Raw genomic sequence first — 24,434 nt, 5'->3', positions numbered from 1 at the left:
AAAACACTTTTCAAAACTTGAAAACACCACATTAGAGGGTTTTAAAAGATTTCCAGCACCAGTAAGAACCCCAAGATTAAAAACAGGGAAGCTTGGCTCAGTCCAAAGGTAATAAAATCCGCCCAAATGTTGAGGGACAAATAATTTGTCAACAGTTTTTAAGCAACACTTGCTGATTCCAGCTACTGAAAAATTAGGATGTACTTCCCTTATCTGTTTTGTTTTGGTTTAATATTAACTATAAGCAGATTTTGCACGGTCAGTCAGACAAAAGAAGCAATTTTAAGGCATCAACTTGAGGAATATACTGTGGTGTGCATAGCCTTTACCTCTGATGACCTCTCCTCCTGTGTGGGACTGGCTCTGTAGGAAGGACAGCAGCACAGAGGGCTGGTATGTACAGTCCACGCAGGCCTGAACCGCCTGCTGAAGCACTGCGTTTACTGGTGCGGGACCAAAGTGGTCCGGGAGCTGCTGCACCAGTTTTCGGTCAAGATGCGGGCCATAGTCCCCGTGCTTGTTCACATAGACGCACACTGGAATGACATAAAGAACCGATTAAAGACCACGAAAACCAACTGTACACAATCAGGCGTCAGTCGTAGCTGTTATCCAGTTTACCTGTGCAAACAACATTCGAGCCGTTGCTATGGTTGTTGTCTGCTGAGACGTGGCTCGAGCTCAGTCGGGCCTCTGGAGGCGGAGCTGTAACCGATGTCGCTCCGAGGGACTGCACCACCCGAGGCTTCTTCTAGAGTAAAAAACAAACAAACTGTCTCTTATTAACTGTCTGTAACTTACAAAAGGATGCTAGTTATGATTTGTTAAAAGCCTGCTTTAACTCTTTCACTGCTACACATGAAGTGCTCCGCAGCACATACAGCAGCTTTCAAAACCAAGCCTGTTCTCCCTCCCCACCTCTGACCCTGCTCCTCTTTATCAAAATCATTTCTGCCATAACACCTAAAACAGAAAGAGGCAGTGGACCGCCGCATGACAGATTGCAACTCTTGTGACATCTCACCTTGTTCTTAGGCTTGGGCCCTCTCTTCTTGTGTGGTCTGGGGGCCAGTTGAGCCTCAGAGACAGTTCTGGCAGGGCTCTGTGACGCTCCATTTACCGCCGCTGCTGCCGCAGCTTCGGCCGCTGCCTTCAATAAGGCGATCGTCTGGGATTTGGGACGTCGACCTCGGACGCCCTTGCGCACGGGGAGGGGTGGCAAGGGGTTGGGCAGTCGGTATGAGGTCTGCATGGAGGAGGAGGAGTTGGAAGAGGAGCGACGTGTGGTGAGGGAGGCTGAAGTGGAAGAAACAGGAGCAAGGAGGGCACCGGGAAGGGTAACTGCAAAAAATTTGATAAGGGAAAGAGAAAAAATATATTGTTATTCCTCTTGTAATCCATGTTGTACAATAATACAACATTCATTCAGACATTAGAAGTAGGTTGCTTTAAGGTAAATAATTGTAAACCCGCAAGCAGGCATACATATTAAGGGTCATAATTAGATTGGCCCTCTGTCCACACAGGTCTCAAACAAAGACATGTGCAGAGAGATGAGGCAGGGTTTCAAACACACAGTTGTCTGAAAAATGAAGAGTAAATCTGGCGAGGCAGACAAAAAACGGAGGAAAGTGAATAACTGTGTGGTCCTTCAGAGGAGGTTTGTTTTGATTTTCCAGAGTCTCCTGAGAGTGGCAGGTCCTTTGTATTAAGCCCCTCCCTGACCTGAAATCAGAGTCAAAAGTCACGATCCCCCAGAGACATGCCTGCTAGACGATCCCTCAAACCTTCTGCTTCCAGCAATACGACTACATTTTGATTATGGTGATAGGATTTAGAGTCTTTTCCACATTCAGAAGTAGATATTGGATTCTAGAGGCTGATGTCAATAGGGAGTCTACAAAAATCTAATAAATATATACCAGCTAGGTTGTTTTTTTTTTTGTTTTTTTTTTACAAAAAACACATCAGTTTTCTCAGACTGTCCAGTTCTGTAAAAGCAAAGGAAAAAAAACCCAAAAAGTCTCTTTTGTCTTTTGTGTCTTTTAAACGGATGCTATGGTTGACAAAATCCATTTAAGGGATCTTTATGTTGATTTCCAAGGAAAGGAAAGGAAAGGAAAGGAAAGGAAAAGGAAAGGAAAGGAAAATAAAGGAAAGGAAAGGAAAGTCAGCAAGTTAATTAGAGCTTTAAGACAAAGTAATATTCACTACTTTTTAAATGGAGGCTGTAGCACCCCCTAAACCAGATATTTTAAAAACCATTAGTTAATAACAAAAAGTTTGAACTGTGTTCAATTAGCCGTCAGTGTCTGCAGAAACAGTCACAAAATGCAACTAAATGATCGCAGTTTAGAGCCCTGATCTGAGTGAAACGACGGATAATCTTTAGATATTACCAACCTGGTTGATATCAGTCAGACTCTATACAGTACAACCCTGTTAAATCCAGGTGGTTTAGGGGTTTTAGGAGCATGATCGTGTAATCTTACTGGTTCAGATTCAATGCCACCGCTCCTCTCTCCTTATTGCCCAGCACTGTCCCCATTTCAAATAAAAGAAATGCTACCCCCTGAAAAAACATCTTGCCCCTGCATGAAGGCACTCTATGGATCACAGATGCCCTCCAACTAAAAGCATTTGCTCGGGAAAGAATCATTATTCCGAAATGCTACTCAGCTTAGGTGTTAAAATTGTCGATTGTCATTATCACTCAATTTTTAAGCGACAATGAAATTAAGAAAAATGCAATAATGATTGTTTAAACAGTGGCACCATCACCCCTTCCTGTCTTGAATAGCTGCGAGCGTGACTCTGTGATATGATCACACAATCATCATGGTGGGTGTGTGGAAGACAGAGAGCAAAAAGCAGAGGGAAAGACAGATAACCATCTCCTATTTCAATACAAACGCACTGCCTGGTGAGAGCGGGGGCCTCAGAGTGCATGTGGAAGCTCTCAAGAGGCCGGGGCGTTCATTAGAGCCTCCTTGACTGCAGCGATATGGAAAGACTATCGAAGGTTTACAGTTTTCTCTGAGGGGCCAGCAGGGGCACCCTGAAAACTGCTTAATTGGGAAATGAGTGAAAGTGGGCGTAGAATAGAGTCGTGTCTTGTTTCAGAGGGCGAGGGCTCTCTCGCTCACCAGGAGTGGTCACACAAAGCGTGCTCTCAGAGGAGCAGCGATACCAACCTGCCTGCACAGTGGCACACTCATTCACTCTGAGCTCTGAGCCATAAGCCCTACAAAGGCAGATCAAAATTTGTTTGCAGGGTACCAATCAGTATCAGCGGGTTTTAATTCACCGTAGGAAATGTGAGTTGGGGCGCCTTCTCTGATCCTTCCCCGAAAATCTAATCCATTCACTTTATGTGACAGCCACCGAAGCAACACACACCGTTTCCACACTGGTGATTAATGTCACATTCTACCGTATATTAGTTTATCATCACATTTATTTTGAAAGAAAAAAAAAGAGACTAATCACCTCCGCATTTTAACTACAACTTCCAAAGAAAATCTGCTTATAAATGCATTTCATTCCACATCGTCTGACAGGATCATACATATTCTGCATCAGCTCTCGTTGAAATATTCAAACCCAAGAATGCATGCTTTTAATATGGCTGCACTATTCCATTAAATGGATTTATTTGATAATGCCTTAGAATCATTACTACACTTCACTATTTCAACAAAATATAGCATGCCACATTTGGTATCAATGGAAACTTCTTCACTTCAAAATTAAAGTCCCGTCAGTTGGAACAATGTCAGAAACTCACCCTAACCCTCCTTTTTAAGAAGGTGAAAAGTAGTATAGTCGGACATTTTACATTTAAGCTGGCCAAATGTATAATTTCAGTGATGTTATTAATACATGCCTATTATTTTGTCAGTCATTTGTTCGGCCAATAAAACGTGGAAATTATGTTTATTTTTTTCGAGCTACGATAAAAAAAAAAAAAAAAAAACTGTTCAATTAAAAATATAGAAAACAATGAAAAACATGTTCACATTAAGGAAGCTGGGACAAGCAAACGTCTGATATTTTTGCGAGAAAAAAAAGACGTAAACAATTTCATTAACTCTAAATGTTGTCCATTCATTTCCTGCAAGCAGTTATTTATCAAAGTTAGTGTTAAAAATGCTCTACATTGCAACAATAGAGTGCTTGGTCAGTAACCCATGTCTCTCCTCCTTCTGCTCATGCAGGAAAAGAAAGGGGACATTTTCTGGTATCCCTGCCCACTTTATTCAACCAGGACAACTCTATAAGACACACAGAGACCAGGATCCATCCTGTTCTGGTACCTAAACCGGCAATGGCAGAACAGTGAAAGCTAGTAATTCCAGAGCTCCTGGCGAAATGTCTAGTATTTTTGCTCAAAATGAGACGTAAACAATCACTTGAGGTAACAAATGTAGTTTCTGATTTATCCATAAAGCATCTATATCATCAGCTCTACTGTACATGCTATAGAGTTTTAGATTTTTGCAGCCGATGATTTCTCTCTGTAATGTACAAAAATCAATAGTAATCAATGGCTGCCTAGGATGAAAGGATGCATTAAAATGTCTAAAGCAGTATGGTTTGCATAATGGTTAGATACAAAAAAATTTGATGTATTGGCTAAAACATGCTAAAACCATTTAGGTAAGTGAGTGTATAATATTGTTCTGTAACTCTAGATCTAAATAATTTTTATCAACAAAAATTCAGAACCAAAATTGACCCCTCAGAAGCAACATTGTTTTTTAAATGTGAGCAAAGCATTTCTGACTTGCAAAGCGGAGGCATATGTTCCTGATCATGACTATATAATTCCAACTCGACTCGCTGACCTGTGTGAGCCACAGCCCGAGGAAACGTGTGCGTGTGCGAGTGTACGTGCACGCATGTGAACGGGGTTGCTGAGAAGTGTGTCTGCTGTCTAGGGGGGTGGGGGGAGGGGCTCCACAGACTTGCCTCTCATCTAATTACACACACACACACACTAACCCACACACACATCCAGAGCACCCTCACAGCAAAAACAGTCCATTCACTCACACACACATGGGCTGTTCTTTGGAGCGAATCCGAAGAAGGAAGCTGGCGAATTGCAGATTCAGGTGTGTGTGCAGATAGCAGCAAGGGGAAGTAACTTTAATAGCCCTGCGGCACAAACACAACAAGTCTTCTGCAATATCACTATTGTTCTACTGTGACTTGTGTGGATGTTCGCCCAATAACAAAGACGGGTGCGTAACATCAGTTGACTGAAAATATCTGATACCCACTAATCCTTTCCCGAGCCCCCTGCAAACTAATTCCTGATGCTCTACACACACACACACACACACACAAAAAAAAAATACACATGATCAAAAACACATGGAGCTCCAAACTTAATTGCAGCCAGCAATACTGTTAAATCTGCAAGCTTTAAGGCTTTCTGACTACAGCAACGGCCTCTACTCTCAATTTACACTGAATTTGAATCAGTGCAGGTCTTTTCAAAAGTGTTAAAGTTAAACAAAGAAAAGAGTGTGAAACGGCAGCTTTAATCATTTACACCCGAGTGGGAGGCTGTGCTGACTTTCATGTGAGCGGCAGATTCAGCCTTCGCTTCCCTTTTTTTACTAAAAACAATAAATGAAGGCAACATGAGCTTTTTAGTGAACAATCTTAGCAGGGACATATAATCAAGTCTAAACAAACAATAACTTCCCAGACATTGACAACTACTTCCTGGTTCATTGACTGAAATAACTTGAATGTGTGCAGTTTTCATTGATCTGGATTTCTTACGTTTTACGGAAGTTTCAGTGGAAAAGTATCTTTCCTATTATAAAAAAAGACACATGCATACTTTCACATAAATGGAACATGCCGTTGTGCCTGCTGTTCACTTACATGTATTGCATCTGCTAGGTAATATATAATCATAAAACTTTACCCAAAGCACAATCTTCTGACAAATAAATACTGGCAACACGAGCTGAGAAGTTTTCTCTTTCTTTTTTTTGGAAAAAAAGAACAAAAAGCAACGAGACTTGATCAACACGCCAAACTCACCAGGAAATCCCCACCGAAGGAAAAAAGCAGAACCTCACTTTTACGGTTGTGGCTTTTGTAGTAGTAGCAGTCTTGGTAATCGCAGTGGTGGAGATAGTAGTAGTACTGATGTCGGTCACCCGGTACAGTCCCTTCCTGGTTCTCTCTCTGAAACTCTTTAATTTGTTTACTTCTCTGTCTATTGTTTTCCTCTTCCTGACTTCCTTTAAAATCCTCTCCTCATCTTTTCTTTCTGTTTTCTGTCCCTCTATCAGCTGCTTCCTTGGTTGTCTCTGTGTGTCTCTCACGTCTCTTTTCTCCCCGGCTGTAGTCCACAACAAAGCCCACGCTGCTGCTGCTGCTGCTGCTGGTTAAAGCTGTAAAGCTTCCCTCCCAATGAATGAGCAGGGGGAGGAAAGGGGGGTTTGGTGGGCAGAGGAGGAGGAGGAGGAGAAGGAGGAGGAGGGTGTTTAGATTTGCATAGGGACAGGGGAGGGGTAGAGTGAGGGAAGGCAGAGTGGGTGGGAGGGGAGAGTTGAGCCCTTTATTCATGTTATCTGTAGGCCATATCGACAGTCTACATCAGTCACCTGCTTCTCAGCGTGCCTCTGGGGGAGGGGGAGCTGACGGGGAGAGGGGTTAACGTCGGGGCTCCAAGAGTGGATGGGGGATGGGGAGATGGGGCTAAAAGGTTAAACTGGATCAGAAGAGTCCTGATTGAAACGGGCGACAAGGGGCGAACTCCTGGAGTTGGTGCACACATAAGCAAGTTTTCCTTCGACACACACTCACGCACAAAGGCTCTCAAAGCTCAGAAGGAGGCGTCCCCCCCCCCCCCCCCCACCACCAGTGTAACCCTAGACTATTCAGACATTCCCTGGTGAAAGATGGCCAGGTCCAGCATCAGGAAACAGTCACACAGTCGGATATCACCCCAGCTCCGGAACAATGCGGTGCAGAGAAGTCAGAGGAAGCCAGCACGGGAAAAGTCCCCCTTCAGCTGGAGACATCTTAATCTGCCGAAGGACAAACTGGAGCACCGATGTGGCAGAATCAAGACAGAATTAACTGTTCGAATGGTTGAGATATGGCTTACAGCAGGCCTATCGGCGGCCTGTGGGACACGTCTGGGCCAGAAGCAACCTCCAAGAGGCTCAGCAAACATAAATCTGATATGTGACAAAATATTTAAGCAAAACATAGTGAATATGTAACTTATATGTCTCACACACATACGCTTATAGATGTGAAGTACATAAAAGTCATCATATACTAACAACAACCAGGCCTGGGGAGTAACGGAATACATGTTACATAATTAGGACACAAGAAAAAAAAGGTAACTGTATTCCATTTGAGTCGCAGACAAAGAGATGTAATTAGATTACAGGTACATTCAGTAAAAAACGGGATTACTAACAGGATTACAATTTTAACCTTTACCGTTATTAAGAGTTAATAAAGGTCATCTTATTGATATATTTCTTTTCTCTCATATTTATGTGCATATGTTTGCTGTCAAGGTATTGGAAAGTAATCAGGTAAAATTACTTTAATATTGCGATACTTATCATGTTACTGAGTAAATTAATTAATTAATTAATTAAAAACAGGTAATTAGTAATTGTCTAACAACTGTCTGTGTGTTGTTCAATTTTTCTCTGTAAAATCATGTTGAATCATCCTCTATTCCTCCGATCTGTAGCAATTATTAACTCTATGCTGTTAACTACTGTCAACTATTATATTCTGTAAAATCAGCCAATATCATCTACACTGTGGTTACAGTGTGCTACCTGGCGCATATTTTACATCTCTATTTCTAGTAGCAACTCTATTTATAATATAATACTTATCATGTTGTCACATCGTTTAATGCAAACATTTTTTTTAACTGTTATTTAACACATTTACTTTTACTTTTATTTCTTTTTTTCTTCTCTGTTCATTTTTTATTCAAATGTCTCTATGGCATGATATTTTTACTCTAAAAGGAGCTACTGTAACGTATTTCCCCTCAGGGATCAGTCAAGTATGATTCTGATTGCTATTTTTTACACCATTCATTTGCATCTGTTTATGCTGAAATACAAAAAATCTGGCCCAGTTAAATTTATAATTGAACAGCCCTGGCTTATAGATACACGTATAATTACTTGAAACTAGTCTTGCATTTATAATGTATCTTCAGGTCTATTCTTGTCAGGGCGCCCACTGGGAAGTTGATTTATTTAGTTTATGGGCGCCTACTCACAATGATGGTTGATGATTTCAAAATAAAATGCAGTGATAAATGTATACCGCTGATTTTTTTTTTTCTTTTAAAGAAAGCAAACATTAAGTTATTTTTAGTATTATTACATACTAATATCTTTGTAAAACTGAGTCAAAATGCATGGCAGCTTCATTGCGTATTTAGAAAAGTAGAAATTAAATAATAGGCCTACAGAACACAAGATAACAAAAAGTAATGTTATTTTGGCATTTATAGCAATAAAAACGCCTTCGTATCTGCAAAAGTACAGACATGTTTTCTTCATGCATTATTCAGAAAGCACTTCTCTGCACTCTGACCCAATTCAATACCAAACAGCAAAGACAAAAGACTTATCACAAAAGATGAAAAAAAAAATTAAAAATTGCACAATGATGAAAGCTTGTTTTGTAAAAGAGGAAAACAATTAGACACCGAATCTTGGCGTCCTCTGTAGCTTTTTACAAAAAAAAAGTGTTGCAGGGTCACAACAGGACAACTTTGATGAAAGCTAATTAGAAATTGCAAATGTAGTTTAATAATTACAGAGTCTCTCACTCCTAATCTCACATGTACGGCTAATTATCAGCTCATTAACACCTCAACCAAGCCCTTCTTATTCACTTACCCACATACAAACATTTGCTGTCTGGTGATTTGCATTATCCTTATTGTTTCTGGCCTGGGTCTTACTAATAGTCAGGCTTCACATATAGATTCATCTGTCAAATAAAGCTTTTTGGTTCTGGACTACTGTAAGTGGAACTAATGACATGAGACTAGTCTAGGAGCAAAGATGGGCCTCCACCACCAGTGATGGAGGAAGTGGTTCAAGTACCAAACTTTAAAAATACCCTCCTGCCTTGTCCTACATTAAAAAAGGGTAACTTAAGTAAAGTAATGTTAATGTAATGAAAGAACAATGCATGACGGTTATAGCCAATATTGCGCTATATGTTTACTTCCATTGTCATTTTCAGCCGTAATTGTAACATACACGCTGGTCCGACCTTAGTAGTTTGGGGTAAACTCAAGCTCCCAGTTTCTTAAGTTTGTGGCACAACCGTCTCCAACCTATCTCTAAAGTCCCGTTATTAATGAGACACTAAAACATCAAACGTTAATTTTAGATTAATGAGATTCATACACTTTAAAAAACATCATGAAAAAAGACAATGAACTGTATGCTTATGCGGGATGCAGGGGCTTTCGACACGAAGGTTATTGTTGGCAAACACTGCGATTGTTAATCTATTAAAAAATACATTTAAAGTGTTGAAATAATTAAAAGGGAAATGCAGCAGATCTTCACATATGTGAAGCTTGAGCCATGAAATGTTGTAGCATGTATTTAATTAAAGTGATTAGTGGACTGATTGTTTCAGCTGAACTTGTTGGGTAATTTGACTTTAAACAAAAGATTTTATTTGAGAAGGCTTTCATATGCTTTGTCTGTAAAAATAAATAAATAAATAAAAACATCTTAATTTGTACCTACCTAAAAGTACCTACCGACAGGTTTTAGAAGAAGTGGTGTCACGATATTGCGGTATCTTAATATCTCAAGAGAAATTGTTCTCATTGTGTGTTTTCTTTGTTTGCTTGCTTTGAGGGTCTTTTTGTCAAAAAAGACCCAAAAAACAAAGTTCACATAGTTAAAGATTTGATTGCTTGCACCACAAATGATGATGCCATGATAAAGGCGTAGTGCAAAGTCTGATACCGTGACAGCAACAGAGTCTGAAGCAGGTATTACCGCCTCTCTACTGTATACACACATAAGCACTGGGTGGAGGCTGCAGACCGGACTGCCTCACTGCCTGAGGATGGGGAACATGCTCCAACATTCATGTAAGTGCTGTCATCCATCAATGAAGTGGAGGGAACCCAAAATAATGCGCGCACGCACACACACATACACACATATATATATATACACACACACACACACACACACCCATTAATCAAGGAGGTTGTAGGTCTGGGTTATTCAAAGCCACATGTTTCCTGACCGGTGGGTACCAACAACAGGGTGAAGGGAGGAAATGATGATGATTGATATCTATTACACCTGCTGAAACCCCAACTTCAGAATCAACAGACTCTCTGCAGAAACATTTGTCAAAGGGATTTTGATGGATGACAAATGTCTAAATATAGAAACTAAAACAGCTAAACCCTAAACATAAAGCTCTGCCGTAAGTGCAAATCACATCCTGTAACTGCTCAGCGTAATTACACTATAATTACATCCTGATTGATAATTAATAGTTCGATAACGCCTTCTCACTTTAATAAAATAAACCAGAGCTCTGATTTACAGGGATACATATGTGGGAATTTTTGTTCAAGTGAGGTTCAGGAGTCCAGCATGGGAAAATAGGGAGTGTGTAAAAACACACAGGAGGAAGTGGTGTAATGTTTGTGTTATCTGCAGAGGCCACGGACAGATTTACACTATTAACACATTTTTAAAAGGTTAGAAAAGAACTGAGAAATATCTTTAAATGAGTCATCTCACAAGGATTTAATCAGCGTCTTTCTGACAGAAAAAAGCAATAGAAACTCCTGCATCATATTTATAAATGGAAAAATAAAAACAAATACATTGGACACGAACTGAAATGCTGCATGGAAACAGGTACACTGAACAGTAATGTCCTTTATGACATGAGTTTATGAGTGTTTTTAAACTGAGGTTCTGCTGGATATTTCACTTTGAATTCTCTAAACAATCTTGTTTTGTCAACCCTGTAAAAGAAGTTTCCAACGTCAATGCAGCTTAAAGATCAGTGAAATAAATATAATATTCATGTTTCCAAATTTGGTCAAGAAAGGAAATACTTACAAATGATTACATGTGATAGTTACATTGTTTTATGTTGTTGCTGTTTTTATTTGGAATGTTTCTCAGACATAGGGGTGTCACGATACAGGAATAAGGAAGATGATCATGATATTTAAAAAATAAAATATTAATATTGTGTTAATAATAAATCACTCCTGAAATCATTTACATTTCTATCCATATTTCTCATAGTCTAACTGTTCTTTTTGTATGCTGTAGTTGTGGTCACAGACTCTATCTCCATCTAGCTACACATTCATATTTTGAGTCTCACTCATTTGCAGAAATAGAGACACAAAAGATGAATTTGACTGATAGCATTATTCTTCTTTTTCTTCTTCTTCTTCTTCTTCTTCTTAATATTATTGGTATCATTATTATTGTTATTTTTGTTGTTATTATTATCATTATTATTATGTACACATATTAGTGTGATAAAATCGTTACTGTGAATTGTTTAGGCCATGAGAATCATGTTGCCAGCCCTACTTTGAAAAAGTAGAGTATGAATGTGATACACAGGCTCCTCTATAAAGACAATAATGAATAGTGTGTGGTATGGTATGGTAGTGTAAATAAATATATATCTGATCTATTTTGATTTCAGCATGTCAAATTGGTCATCTTAATATAAAAAACAAATAAATAAAGCAAGCATCACAGATGGTTAATTTGTCTGAACGACTTAAATCTGCTTTTGAATTATTCTCAAATTCATGTCAAATTGTTTAAGGACACAGCAGGTTTAAAATAGTTTCAGTTGTAATAAAAATTAAGTCTATTAATCAGATCAAATCAGTTTCATTTATATGGCCTAAAATCACAATCACATTGCCTCACTGGGCTTTACAGTCTGTTCAGTGAACGATCCTCTGTCCTTTTTTTAACAGGGGAAAAAAAAGATGGAAGAAATGAATTAGACGCCATTATTTTTACTTATTTAGGCGTTTCTTGATAAATAACAACATTCGCTACAAATCTTAAAGTTAACGGAACTGAAAATGCTGTAATGAAAGGTTAAGCCTATTATATTCATTTTGGCACTTTTGGTGACACTTTTCCTCTGTGTGTCCTTATCCAGATGGACTGCTTTCCTATCCACATTAAACTACGCTTATTTTCCTCCGAATAAACAATTAAATCCAAATTTTACTCGAGCAGATCGAATCTTTCATATTTAACTTCTTTACAAAAAAACTTCTTTTGGATGCGAAACAGGACAAATCCAGGATATACCAGAAAAGACTGAGACAGTTTAAAGCAGGGGTTATGTGCAAACACAACAGAGGAGAATAACCTCAAACTTCATATTTCTGAGCATACGTGACTGTAAATCTGTATCTCTTCGGAAAACCAGTGATTGTTCTTGCTTCAGCTGTGAAGCTGCTTTGTCACCTCTTTAAAAAAGACACAATGGAGCCAAAAACAGCCAAACAATCACACATTAAAAAAACTGCCTGTGGTCATGTAAAATTGTGGATTAATATATGAGAAAAAAAATCAGAAACTGGAATCTATTCAAGCTGAATCTTCAGGGAACACTGCAGAGTCAATGAGGAGGTCAGTGCTACAGGTCACAACCCACCAACAAAGAAGTGAACTAAACACAGAGCGAAGGGTAAAACCACGAACAGAGGAGCCATGGACCGAGCTGCTTCCTCCAAATCACTTCTAGTTTTAAGAAACTTGTGTGAAAACCAGCAATGAATAAAGTCTAAGGTAAAGACTATACCTCTGCATCTTCTGCAATGTCTCTGTTGCACTCTGTTGCATGTTTGCACTCAGTGAAACAATCACAACATAATTATGCCACAAAGTGGCAGACTACTGTGTTCAAGAATGTTTTCTTATTATTAGAATAATGGAACCAACACCTCACTGGCCAACTCACACCACACATTAACACATTATGCCACAATACTACATAATTACCTTAACAACTACTTCATAATTAATAAGCAATTACTTTACCCAATAGGTGCCCCGAACAGTTATTTGCAACACTCTATAATAACCATCATTAAGAAATGGTAAAACAAACAAACAGTGAAATAAAAGTACATGTTATAATACTTTATACTTCTACTTCACTACAAGTTAGAGGGGAAAATAGTTTTAGTCTACTGCATTTATTAAAAAGCTACAGTTTTTCATTTTTATTTATACAAACTAATAATGACTTTATTAGTTAATACCAAAATAAGGTCAATCATTTTGTTCATAAACTCTGATGTATTCTTCTAGATCCAGCAATATATAAATTGTTTAAAATTAGTTGCTAATTAGCTGTTGTGCTAACCTGGGTACATTAACATTAATGTTGATGTTGATTGTGAGCAAACAACATATGTGATATGTACTTCTTACAGGGGCCATAATGAGTAATTCTACATTTGGTATTTGTGTGCCAGAACTTGTGTTTTTTTACTTCAGTGAAATTTTGAATGCAGAACTTTTACTAATCTTATTTCAGTATTGTTACACTCTTGTTCTAATATCTTATGTAAATAGTTATTTCACTTGAACAATAAAAGGCTTTATCCACCATTTGTTAAGCAATCGTTAATGGTAAAGCTGCAACGGATGCATCTGACCTTTACAATAGCAAAATAAATGGTTTATCAATGGTTTATTTACTTAATTTGTTGTTAACAGTAAAATAACTACTTTTACTTCATTACTTCTTCCACCACTGCTCACAGCCGCAGATCAGCGCCATGGTAGCAACGAAGCAAATTCCTATCAACTGTCTGAGACACATTGTGATCTCAGAGGGATCTAGACAGATTGAAGAAGCTCTGAACAACAAGGCCTCTCTGTGCTGATCATGGCTCCGGGCTACGGTTGGCAGACATATGACACCCAGCAGCCTATCAGGGATGATAATGTGCAGAGCAGTTAAGGTTTTCATCTGCTTTTTATAAATTGTTTCGCTTTTAGGACAACTTTACAACTGTGCCGAGATGTTTGTGACAGTTGCCACAACTCAGTTGGCAGCCTGCAACAATGAAGCAGATGCATCACAATATGCGCCCTGCTGCTCTCTAGTGGTGAGTGTTGGATATTGCAATTCAAAGATCTGAGATGCAACACCTGTCCACTATTAAATTAAAACAATATCTATGAGATGAACATCACGGGAATCTTCCAACTGTTAAAGTTATCAGTGGGATCAAACAACCTGAATCCTATATGAACCTCTGTCTCCACCAATGGGCACTTGAGCAATAATGTCCCTTTCTACTCATCATGATATTAAAGCCAGGATACAAAGTTGGCAGTTTACATTTCTGTAAACCACTGGTAATATGTACCATATTGACTTTTCTTCAAAACCTGTCTTCACATCACATTCATGTTACATGTTTAAGCCAGCGACAGCTGTTTGAGACTTTTAACATTTATGTGTGATTGTACTGGATATTTTTAAGGAGATGTCAGGACATTTTCTAACAGTGTTTTTTAGCAAAAGAAAACAGATTTCCTTTGACAGGCACCTCGTTTGTGCCAAAAGAAAAACGATATTTCTGACAGGAAGCTGGATCATCTGCAGTCTGCAGTCTTGGTGGCAACAAAAAACAGTAATCTAAGAAAACATCATAATTTCCTAACCCTAACCAATAATTCCTGTTCCTAAACTTAACCAGAGTATACGCACAGCATGGACAACAATAAAAATGCAACATAATCATTTCTAATGTTTCTACATATATCAATGGTTTGGAGAAATGTGCATTGCCACCATTAAGACAAGAAAACCTATAAACATGGATTAAAAGTTTACAACAACTTGAATTTACAGTGCCCAGATCACTCCGCTGGAAGAAATAATATAGTAATCGAAGCATCACTTACAGAAGTTTCCTGGTGGCTGTAAGCTGTGTTTTGTCAGGGCGCACCAGCCGACAGGGAAGATGTCTCTGGAGTCGAAGGGGCACCAGTAGTCAAAGGCGCCTCGCCAGCCGTCAAACATGACGAAAATCTCCTGACCTCTGACCTCTCCTACTGTGGCAGGGCAAATCAGGTAGGGGTTCTTTCTGTCCACCGCCTCCAGCTTCATACCAGGTTGGAAGTAGTTTTTAACAGGGCTGGCAGGTTCCTAAACACACACACACACACACACACAAACACAAACAAGCAAATTAATGTTGTACATTCACATGATCAATTTTTAAGTCAACAAATAGCTTTTTCGCCAACTTTTTTCTGTAATAAATACTGTAAAACTTGCATGCTGCTGTGTCTATCCAGTGTATACGAAAAATTAGTGGCTCCCCCTTGTGTTTCTGATGATTATTGCACAGATGACTGCAGTGAATAACAATTCTTTCAAATGAAGGTTTATATAGGCAACAAATCTGAGTTGATTTCAATGTTTGTTCATGTCTTATTCATTTAAAGAAAAGAAAGTTTCCTTAACACTGACTGTGAAAGGATTTGGACACCTTGTTTTCATGGCTTTAACCACAAACTGAGTCTCCATTATTGTTTCACTTTTTGGATGAAACCAGAGAAAAGTGATCACTGCAGCTTGGGAACAAACACATTTTAGCCACCTAAAAGAAGGCCTACATAAATTTAAAAAAAATTTGTTAATGTGCACGCTATATTATGAAAATTCCTGATACTTTACAGTGCCCACAGAACGGCCCAAACTATTACTTTATTTTTTGTGACATCACATCAGTAAGCTCAGTTAATAATCTTAAAGTGTCATCAGATAACAACTGGCCTCCAGTAGGCTTCTTCCAGTTTTCAGCACTACCTTTTTGAAAGCAGCAGCAGGAGCCATCTCTGCCCCACTCAGCGTCCGCAGGAGGAACATGGGCCATGATGACGCATTCATCCTGAAACCTGAATGCAAGATTAGAGTCAATTCAAGTTCAAGTCAGTTAAATTTATATAGCTAAAGATCACAAATCACATGGCCTCAGGTGGTTTTACAATCTGTCCTTTGACCCTCGATTTGAGTGAGGAAACCCCCCCAAAAAATCCTTTTAGCAGAGGAAAAATGAAAGTAACTTCAGAGGAGCCACAGGAGGGATCCCTCTCACAGGACGGACAGACATGCGAAAGATCGCATGTACAGAACAGACAAACAGATCACAGAGTATACAGATGATATATTATGTATAAATGATATGATACATAAATCATGCAGATGATATAAGCCCACTGTGGACAGTGTTGCAAATCAATGGCCAGGACTACGTCATGTCAGTATTGGATTTATACATGATTTTCAAGTAAATACTTTGATTTGTTTGGCATTTGTAGGATTCTAGTATTCTTCTCACAGAGCTGAATAGTCAACCTTGTCTCCAAACTGGGGAAAGAAGCCATCAATGTCCACAACACCAGACCTGTTGCAATAGTTGATGAAATTGCAAAGTTTTTAAGATTCAAATATTTTCAATTAAAGGTCCAGTGTGTAGGATTGTGGCATCTATCTGTGAGGCTGCCATAAACGAAATACCCTTTGTTCTATCCTCCTGGTTCAGTGTTTGGTTTGTTCATTCCGGGCTTCTGTAGAAACATGGCGGACCCACTGTCTCTGTAGAAATAAAAAGGCTCATTCTAAGGTAACGAAAACAATCTTCTCCTTTCAGATGATTATACACTAATGAAAACATAATTCTGAATATCATATTCCATTTCTGACCCGTGATTCCTACACAATAGTCCTTTAAGTGTATAGACTCTGCAGTAGAGTGTATTCTGTAGTACTGATTAGAATCAGGGTTTATAATTTGTAGAGTCCTTTAGTTTCATTTCCAAATGTTTAGTGTTAATGCATTTTTATGGGAGAAAATGTGTTTTATGTTGTGCAAGAAGGTTCCTGAGAATGCTTTGTCTTACACCTGTCTTTTCCATGAATTTAAACACTTCACAAACACACTGAAGTGGTGTTAAACTGGATAGCAACAGCTTAAAGACACTCACCCAGCGGCGGCTGCAGCATGTCGCCGGTCCTCTCACACGTTCCTATTGGCTGGATCTCTAACGAGTCGACCAGTCTCCAGAAGTCGTTGGTGTTGTCACTACCGTCCAGACGCAGGCGGAGACGAGTTCCCATCATGCCCATCACCGTCGCGATGCACACAGAGTTAGAGTTGCGAGGGTCCCGAGCCTCCAGTTTCATACCTGCTTTGAAGTCATTGGAGGGGGGCACTCTGGACTGCAGGGGGACACACAGACACCTTCAGTCACCGTCGTGTATTATAAAGACACTTGTGATTGGATGACCAAATTGTACTCCAGGGTAGAGTAAAAAGAAGTGTCACCAGACTGACACTTTATACAAGACGTCTAACTATGAAACACTTCAGAAAGACCATGCTTATCTTCGGCCACGGCAAACTGTATTCAACAACATTAGAAATACAAGGACACGATAAAAGGGAAATGAATAATATGTGACCTTAAAATGCATCATAAAGAACACCTACTTGTTTAAAGCAATTAGGCGACGCTGCAATGGAGGACGTTTCTCTCAGATAGTCTTCCCAACTGAACGGTTCTGGCGAAAAAAACAGAAACAAACTATTAGTTAATGAAACACTGTTCGTTGGGAGTTTGAGAGAAAAGAACTAAAATATACCACAATAAACTGACTCAAGAAAAACAGGGGCTGAGTTCATGAAACATAAAAGGAGGAGTAAACCTTCTGAAGAGCTATTCTTTGTCTTAAATCTTTAACAACTAAAAATTTGGGGCATCCACCGAATAACCATGTTTAAAATCACAATTCATTCGATAGCTGATGCCAAAACCGATGTTTGTTGTTGATGTATATTTTTTATTTTTTTCAGGGCTGGATATCACTAAGATTACATCACACATACGTGTGGTGAACACCGTCTCTGGGCGTGACCCGGTGTTTTTCCTGCATTAAACAGCCAATCACCAGCACTATCATATCTATACAAGGCAAACACGCTGCATGCTTAGTGGCTCACTGACACTGAGATTAACTCCCTGGTGATTCAAATGTAGTATCAAATGAGAAAAATTACTTGATACATTCAATTTTATGAAATTCCTGGTACTCAATAGTATCGAGGCAATTCAGTTCAATACCCAGTCCTATAATTATCCATAATTATTTTGTTTGTTGATACCTATTACCCCTTTTGTGCCGGAAAACAAAGAAATCTTCATTAAAGAAAAGATTAATTCAACTGTTATAAAGTCATTCAGCCACTCATTACACCGCCGTTGAAGGACTACAGATTAGATCATAAATATTCATCAAAAGACTTCTGGAAGTCTTTTTCCAGCAGCCTTTTTAGCCCGCTGTACAACTAAGACTCTTTCAGTGCTCACAAAACCTTACCAAGTGATGGCAAGAACGTCAAGAACAGGGATGGGACGGTAAAAGATATCATTACAGACCGCTATAGACACTCAGTATAAATTGATCGTGGGAAATATATCGGGATAATCCTTGATATCCTCATATGAATTACTGGAAAATTGTATAGTAGCAGAAGAATTCCAGCCTGCTAACGTACAGTCCTAGAAGATTTCTAGATTTTCACAATATTGCCAAAAATAAAAAAATATTTAGATGTGTGGAAATGTATTCAACACGTGATTTAAGTATGTTTTGGTGCCATTTGGAGTTTCAAGCATAGTTTGATGATTATCAAGAATTGCAGTTTGTGGCCTCCTGGCAAACATAGGTCCAGTATTCTCAGTTTTCTCTCTTTTGGCTCTGTTTTTGGAGCCTACAAAACTCATGTGGTCAGTCTCTGGCACTGTTACCAAAATCTCTGCATTTCATTACAGATAGACATAATTAAATAAATGATACATTAGTAAATTTGCACACATTAATAAATTGCTTGCGTGCACAGTGGCTTACAATGGATCCCACAGTTGCTCAGTCTGCCAAGTTTAGGAGGTTCAGAAACAAGACACTAATAAATGTTCACAAGAGAAGAGGGTAATATTATTTGCTAAGACTTTCCAACGAGACAGTTTAACATGTAAACGTATGAGTGCTTTCCTTAGCAAGCCCAACATTTTCAGAAATAAAGACGGAATAGGTTACAGATCAGCATTAATGTCACAGACGACTGATGACTGAAACGAAAAAGCTATTAACTCAAAATGTTTTAGGTTAGATCGTTAATGAAAGGATCAACAATGAAGAGGAACAAGGCCGAGATCAGAGTTTCCAACCGTTAGATTTGTCGAGGGCAGAGCCTGCTGTGATGCTGCTTCGTCTCTCCTTCTCCTCCTTTTGATCTGAAATCAGAAGATGATTGAACTGCTCATCAGGATTTGGGAGCGACTGATACACAGAGAATAATTATAATTACTGTGCAAATGAAGGCAAAAAAATGAACCTGCGACAGCAACAAGGGAAAAATGAACAAACCTCAAGGTAGCAAACACCAAAAAAAATAATAATTACGTGGCAGAAAACATCAGGGAGCATTTTGATCTTTGTGATCAAAATTGAGACGTTTGAGAATCAGTCTAAGAGCAACAGGGCGAGCAGACGAAGGGTCACATGAAGGCCTACCTCTGTGTGGTGTTCGGCCCATGATGAGCAGAGTTCAACGTGCCGCTGCAGAGAGGTGAAGTCGGACAGGCTTTGACCTACACAGACACTGGAGAGGAGACAGACACAGTCAGAAACATTCATCCAGAATACACCAACCCAATGTAAAACTACGCACTGCACTGGCTCCATTAAAATTAAGACATGTTAAACCTACATGCAAAATGAATTCCACTTTTGTCCATTTTGACCAAGAAAGTGGACCACATCACTCATTGCCAATCACTGAACTGGCTTCCTGTGTGTCAGAGATTGATTTTTAAAACACTGCTGTGGGTCAGTGCTGAATGGTTCATCACAAGCATGCTTACTGTCCCCAGAGTCAAGAGAAGCAGCATTCAGTTCTGATGCACCACATATCTGGAACAAAGTCACAGTAAACTTGAGGTATGATCATTTTTCTAAAGTCAAGCTTCCTCTGTTTTCCACTACATGCTATTCAAGTGCATTTGGGATTATTTATTCTTATGCTGCGCTGCCCTGTAGCTACTCGCCCTCAGGCTGATCGAAAGTCAGATGGCGTCTCTAATTCCAAAAAACATTTCTGGAGCTTGACAGCGAAACAGAGTTTCAGCATTTTCCTAAACAACTGAAGTAGATGTTGACTCCTTTTAAAACATAAAATAAAAACATTTGAAAAAAAACCAAACAATATAATATAAATGATGGCTCAATATAGCTCGTCTGGCATAATCAAAGTCTTCAGAAGCCCAGAGATCCCACATTGTTCTGAAAAAAGACAACATTTACATAACGGCTCATGCACTCGCCCTACTGCTTTTAGCTTAGCAGCTTCCAGAGAAAATGTTGGCTCAAAAAAGGGTGAAAATAACGTCTTTTCAAATCAATTTTGGATCACTTGACCTCCAGAGACTTGGATTGCGCCGGACGAGGTGTATGGAGCCATTTTGGTTTTGTTTTTAGTTGTTTTTTTTACTTATTAAAACACGTCCCCATCTACTTCACTTGTTTAGGAGAACCCTACGATGCTGTTTTATTGTGAAGCTCCAGAAATGTTTTGTGGACTTTCTACCAGCATGAGGTGAGTAGTTAAAGACTTATTTCATTTTAGGTGAATGCGTCCTTTAATGCTGTTGACATCTCAAGTCAAACCCTTTGAATTGCCTTGTTGTTGAAAGGCGCTTTATATAACAAACCTGCCTTGCCTCTTTTGTAAAGTTCAATAGGGTTTATTTTTGTTTTGTGATATTTTTCTTGGTGTCAACAAAGCCAATGAAAAAACTAAAGCCGAAAATGAATTGAATGAACTCGTAACTCACAGAGTACAAGTGCCGAGCCACAGCCAATAACAGTGAGCAACACTGTTTAAATGAGTGACATGTTCGTTACAATGAATACACACAGTGTAGTTTATTTTGAGTCAATCGCACATGGAACCATCTGTCTGCAGTAAATATTCACTAGAGCATCAAATCAATGTGTATTAATATTAACATATTAATGCGTACTCATCCACGGCGGAACATAGTCCCCAACAAATGCACTATTTACTCCAAAACATAAAACAAAATGAATTACTTTTAAATTTAAATTTCTTGTAGAAAGAAATGAGTTTCGGGCACGAATGCTGTAAGAAGAAAGGAAGGTGTGAGAGCACTGGGAGCCCGTCAAACATTAGTTTTCAGTAAGAACAACACAATAATCTCAAAATTCACTTTAAGATTCTGTTTTAGTGTAACTTGCTTCAGGTTATATTCTGTTGCTGTCTGTAGTTTCTCTTTGCATCACCATAATCCTGCCACACCAAATCTGTTACTCACAATTTTATGCTTTACTGAAACTCTGCACATTAAAAAATCCAGCCATCATTAAAGATGCATAATATTCCAGTTAAAACACAAAATCTTGTTAATTTTGCATTATACACCACCAACACATGAACATGTCGCTCCTGCGGATTTATATAAACAAGTGCCCAACAAATGATGTGTTGTTATTTAACTCAAACCTTTTATCTATAAAGGTTTGAGTTAGCAGCTTAAAAAATGTACTTCTGAGACACCTGGAAAACGAATAATCAAAAAAAAAAAAAATTACCACTCAATTTATGCTGAATACATCTAGGTTCACAGAAGCCCTAAGCACAGCCACTCTCCCTGTGAAGTCTGCACATGGTGATCAAAACGAAGCAGAAAATAATCCAAGGCAGCCGAGCATCAAAAAAGTGATACATTCGAAATCAAATCCAGGAATTCAAAAGCTTTAAATTTCAAAAATAGCCGGATAGTGTCTCCTTTCCTTGTGTTCGAGCATCTGCAATGTATTGTGGCGGTCCCTCCCTCTGAAGACCCCTCTATCTCTGCAGCGAATCCCATTGAGTCAGAAGGAGCCATAAAGATTCCAAGCTGCCATAAAAAGCCATTAAGACGTGTGGATGTGGGACGTCTGCTAGCCGACTTGAAAAGGATTCCAGCTCCAGACTTGGTTCAGTGTTTGTGCTGGTCTGTCTGCCTCGCTCAAGAGGGTCAGACAAAAAAAACGCCCCGCAGACCAGGAAGCACTTAATTTTTTACAACCCTCCATTTCCACTAAGGCAGCCACTTATCTGGGATTAGTGTAATGTTCTGCAACCTGAACAGTGAGAAGATCTGAAAAATGACCCGAGACCTCATTTCAAGGGAGGTTGTAAGTTTTCTCTGACGGGAGGAGCTGTCACAGTGTTAGTGATAGCAATTTTTTTCTCATGTGAAAACTTAATACTTTACTCAAGGCAGGAAAACTTTAAAAAAGTAAATTTTAAAAAATCTTATATATTTAGCCTGCATTGTGAAGCAATTTACACTTTTGTATTTGATGCTCACACAAATATTGTAAATTCATTGTGTTACTTTACAGTTCAGTTCACGTGTAGGCTAGTTTTGTGTTCTCGTTGATCATAAAACTACACAAGTGCTGTGTAAAGCACAAAATAACGTTCTTCCCATCTGTCTTCAGCGGATAAGGACAACATTTTAAAAAACAAGTTTACTATATCATGTACTAAATCATGTTTATATTTATATACATCTATTCTATTTACCTTTTTAAGTATATTGTCTATTTTTGCTATTGGTTTTGTCCTTTGTAATATTTTGTCGTTTGGCTGCTGGGACAAACAAATTTCCCCCATTTGCGGGACATTAAAGAATTTCTGATTCTGATTCTGAAATGATAAGGTGGGTAAGCAAATATAAAACTGCCTACACCTTTTCAGTCAGTATATTTTTTGTTGCTGTTGATGTTTGTTATTTGTTTCTACATGTGTACATGATGGAAAATTGTCAATTATGACTGAAATAAACTGAACTGAAAGTTGTATCCTACTTCAGGTTATGCGACACACAAAATGTCGCAGTAGGAACATTTCTGTGAATAATAAAATTATCTTCCACAACAAACAGCAGATTACTTGTGCAGTTAATTAACTAATTCATTCTTACAAAAAGGGAATTTCTTAGAGAAATACAAGATCAAGGTGGCTTCAAACTGCTTCTCAAAATCTTTACATTTACAGTGAAAGAAAATTGAGTAAAGCAGCAAATTCAGATGTTGGAACCACTTGGAACCAGTAATGTAGCATTTTTGCCCCATTAATGACGTAAATAATACCAGATCGTTGTTGATTAATAATCCATAAATCAACTAATTGTTTCAGCACTGAAAACGTTTGGCATCTTTAAAACATAAAAAGTGAAAAAAAAAACATTTTCATTTGTAATAAAATCAAGTTGTTGTTTTTTTGGCAGAAAAAAAGTAAATCCTCAGAAGTCATCATTTTGACCTAAATTTACAGTTAAGGAATCAAAACAATTATTAAAATATCAACACAACAGAAACTTTATTTTGTGTGGATATCTCCAAATTGCCCTTTTTGTCCGAAACCTAAAGATATTCAGTTAAAAATCACTTTAGACAACGACAAGCAGCAAATCAACCGATCATCCCATCAGTCGATCAACTGAAAATATACTGACACCTGTTTTGATCTATCGATCAGTAGATTCTTTATAGATTTAATATCAACATATGTTGTACTCTCTCCAGTGTGAGGATTTGTTATAGGACTTTAAAGCGGCATAATGTAGTTTTGGAGAAGAAATTCAAACTCAGACCATTATTATTTACAATATTAATGAGGTAACAATACAAACTCAGAAATATTTATTTTTTTCCATAACTGAATAAACAAGCTGTTCTTAGAGGAAAATAAATAAGGTCCCCAGAACACTCTTTGAAGCTAGAGAGGTGGCAGGGTCCGCCACATTTAAACAAAGTAAAACATGATGAAACTGTGTTGTCATTTAAGGTCAGTTGGTTGATTCAGTTTATCCAATCCTGAAAACAGAGACAGATTGTTTATTCTGTTTGTTTAGGCATAACATAAAAAAAATAATAAAAAATCAGTTTGTGAAGATCTTTCCCAAAAACTACATAATGAACCTTTAGACTTGGCATCTTAAGTTTATTTTAACTGTTCTGCATTTGTCACCCTTGGCTCTGGGATTTTGTAAAGACATATAAAGACAGAATAGTCAATAACTGGGAAGACTGTTAGTTGCAGCCCATGAGTCACTGATTGCATTTAAAACAGAGGAAAGCAGCACAAGGTTGGCATTTTTGCTTGACAAACGACTTGAAGGTTGATTAAAAGTGGCGGTGGATGACAGTTCCAGCTCCATGTGATGCTGCCTCACATCTGCATCTGACAACGTGTGCTT

At 38.5% G+C, this 24,434-nt stretch overlaps 1 protein-coding gene across 4 annotated transcripts in view; it reads right to left on the bottom strand.

The window, feature by feature from the left end:
* scml2 (Scm polycomb group protein like 2) overlaps positions 1 to 24,434 on the bottom strand; it is a 33,011-nt gene that overhangs the window by 7,544 nt on the left and 1,033 nt on the right. For 3 of the 4 annotated variants that reach the window (XM_030415341.1, XM_030415345.1, XM_030415343.1), the window contains exons 2-10: positions 19,678 to 19,765; positions 19,332 to 19,397; positions 17,594 to 17,664; positions 17,088 to 17,322; positions 15,910 to 15,998; positions 15,000 to 15,243; positions 1,025 to 1,341; positions 622 to 751; positions 330 to 536 (exon numbers count right to left, since the gene is read on the bottom strand). In XM_030415341.1, the coding sequence (XP_030271201.1) occupies positions 330 to 536; positions 622 to 751; positions 1,025 to 1,341; positions 15,000 to 15,243; positions 15,910 to 15,998; positions 17,088 to 17,322; positions 17,594 to 17,664; positions 19,332 to 19,397; positions 19,678 to 19,699 (1,381 nt within the window). In that variant the 5' untranslated portion in view covers positions 19,700 to 19,765. The remainder of the gene's footprint in view (positions 1 to 329; positions 537 to 621; positions 752 to 1,024; positions 1,342 to 14,999; positions 15,244 to 15,909; positions 15,999 to 17,087; positions 17,323 to 17,593; positions 17,665 to 19,331; positions 19,398 to 19,677; positions 19,766 to 24,434) is intronic. The other variant, XM_030415344.1, reaches the window with a different exon arrangement.

The sequence above is a fragment of the Sparus aurata genome, chromosome 4, assembly GCF_900880675.1.
Source record: "Sparus aurata chromosome 4, fSpaAur1.1, whole genome shotgun sequence".
Taxonomy (NCBI): Eukaryota; Metazoa; Chordata; class Actinopteri; order Spariformes; family Sparidae; genus Sparus; species Sparus aurata.
Note: the sequence above shows the minus strand (reverse complement) of the source record. Positions and strands in the feature narration are given on the sequence as shown.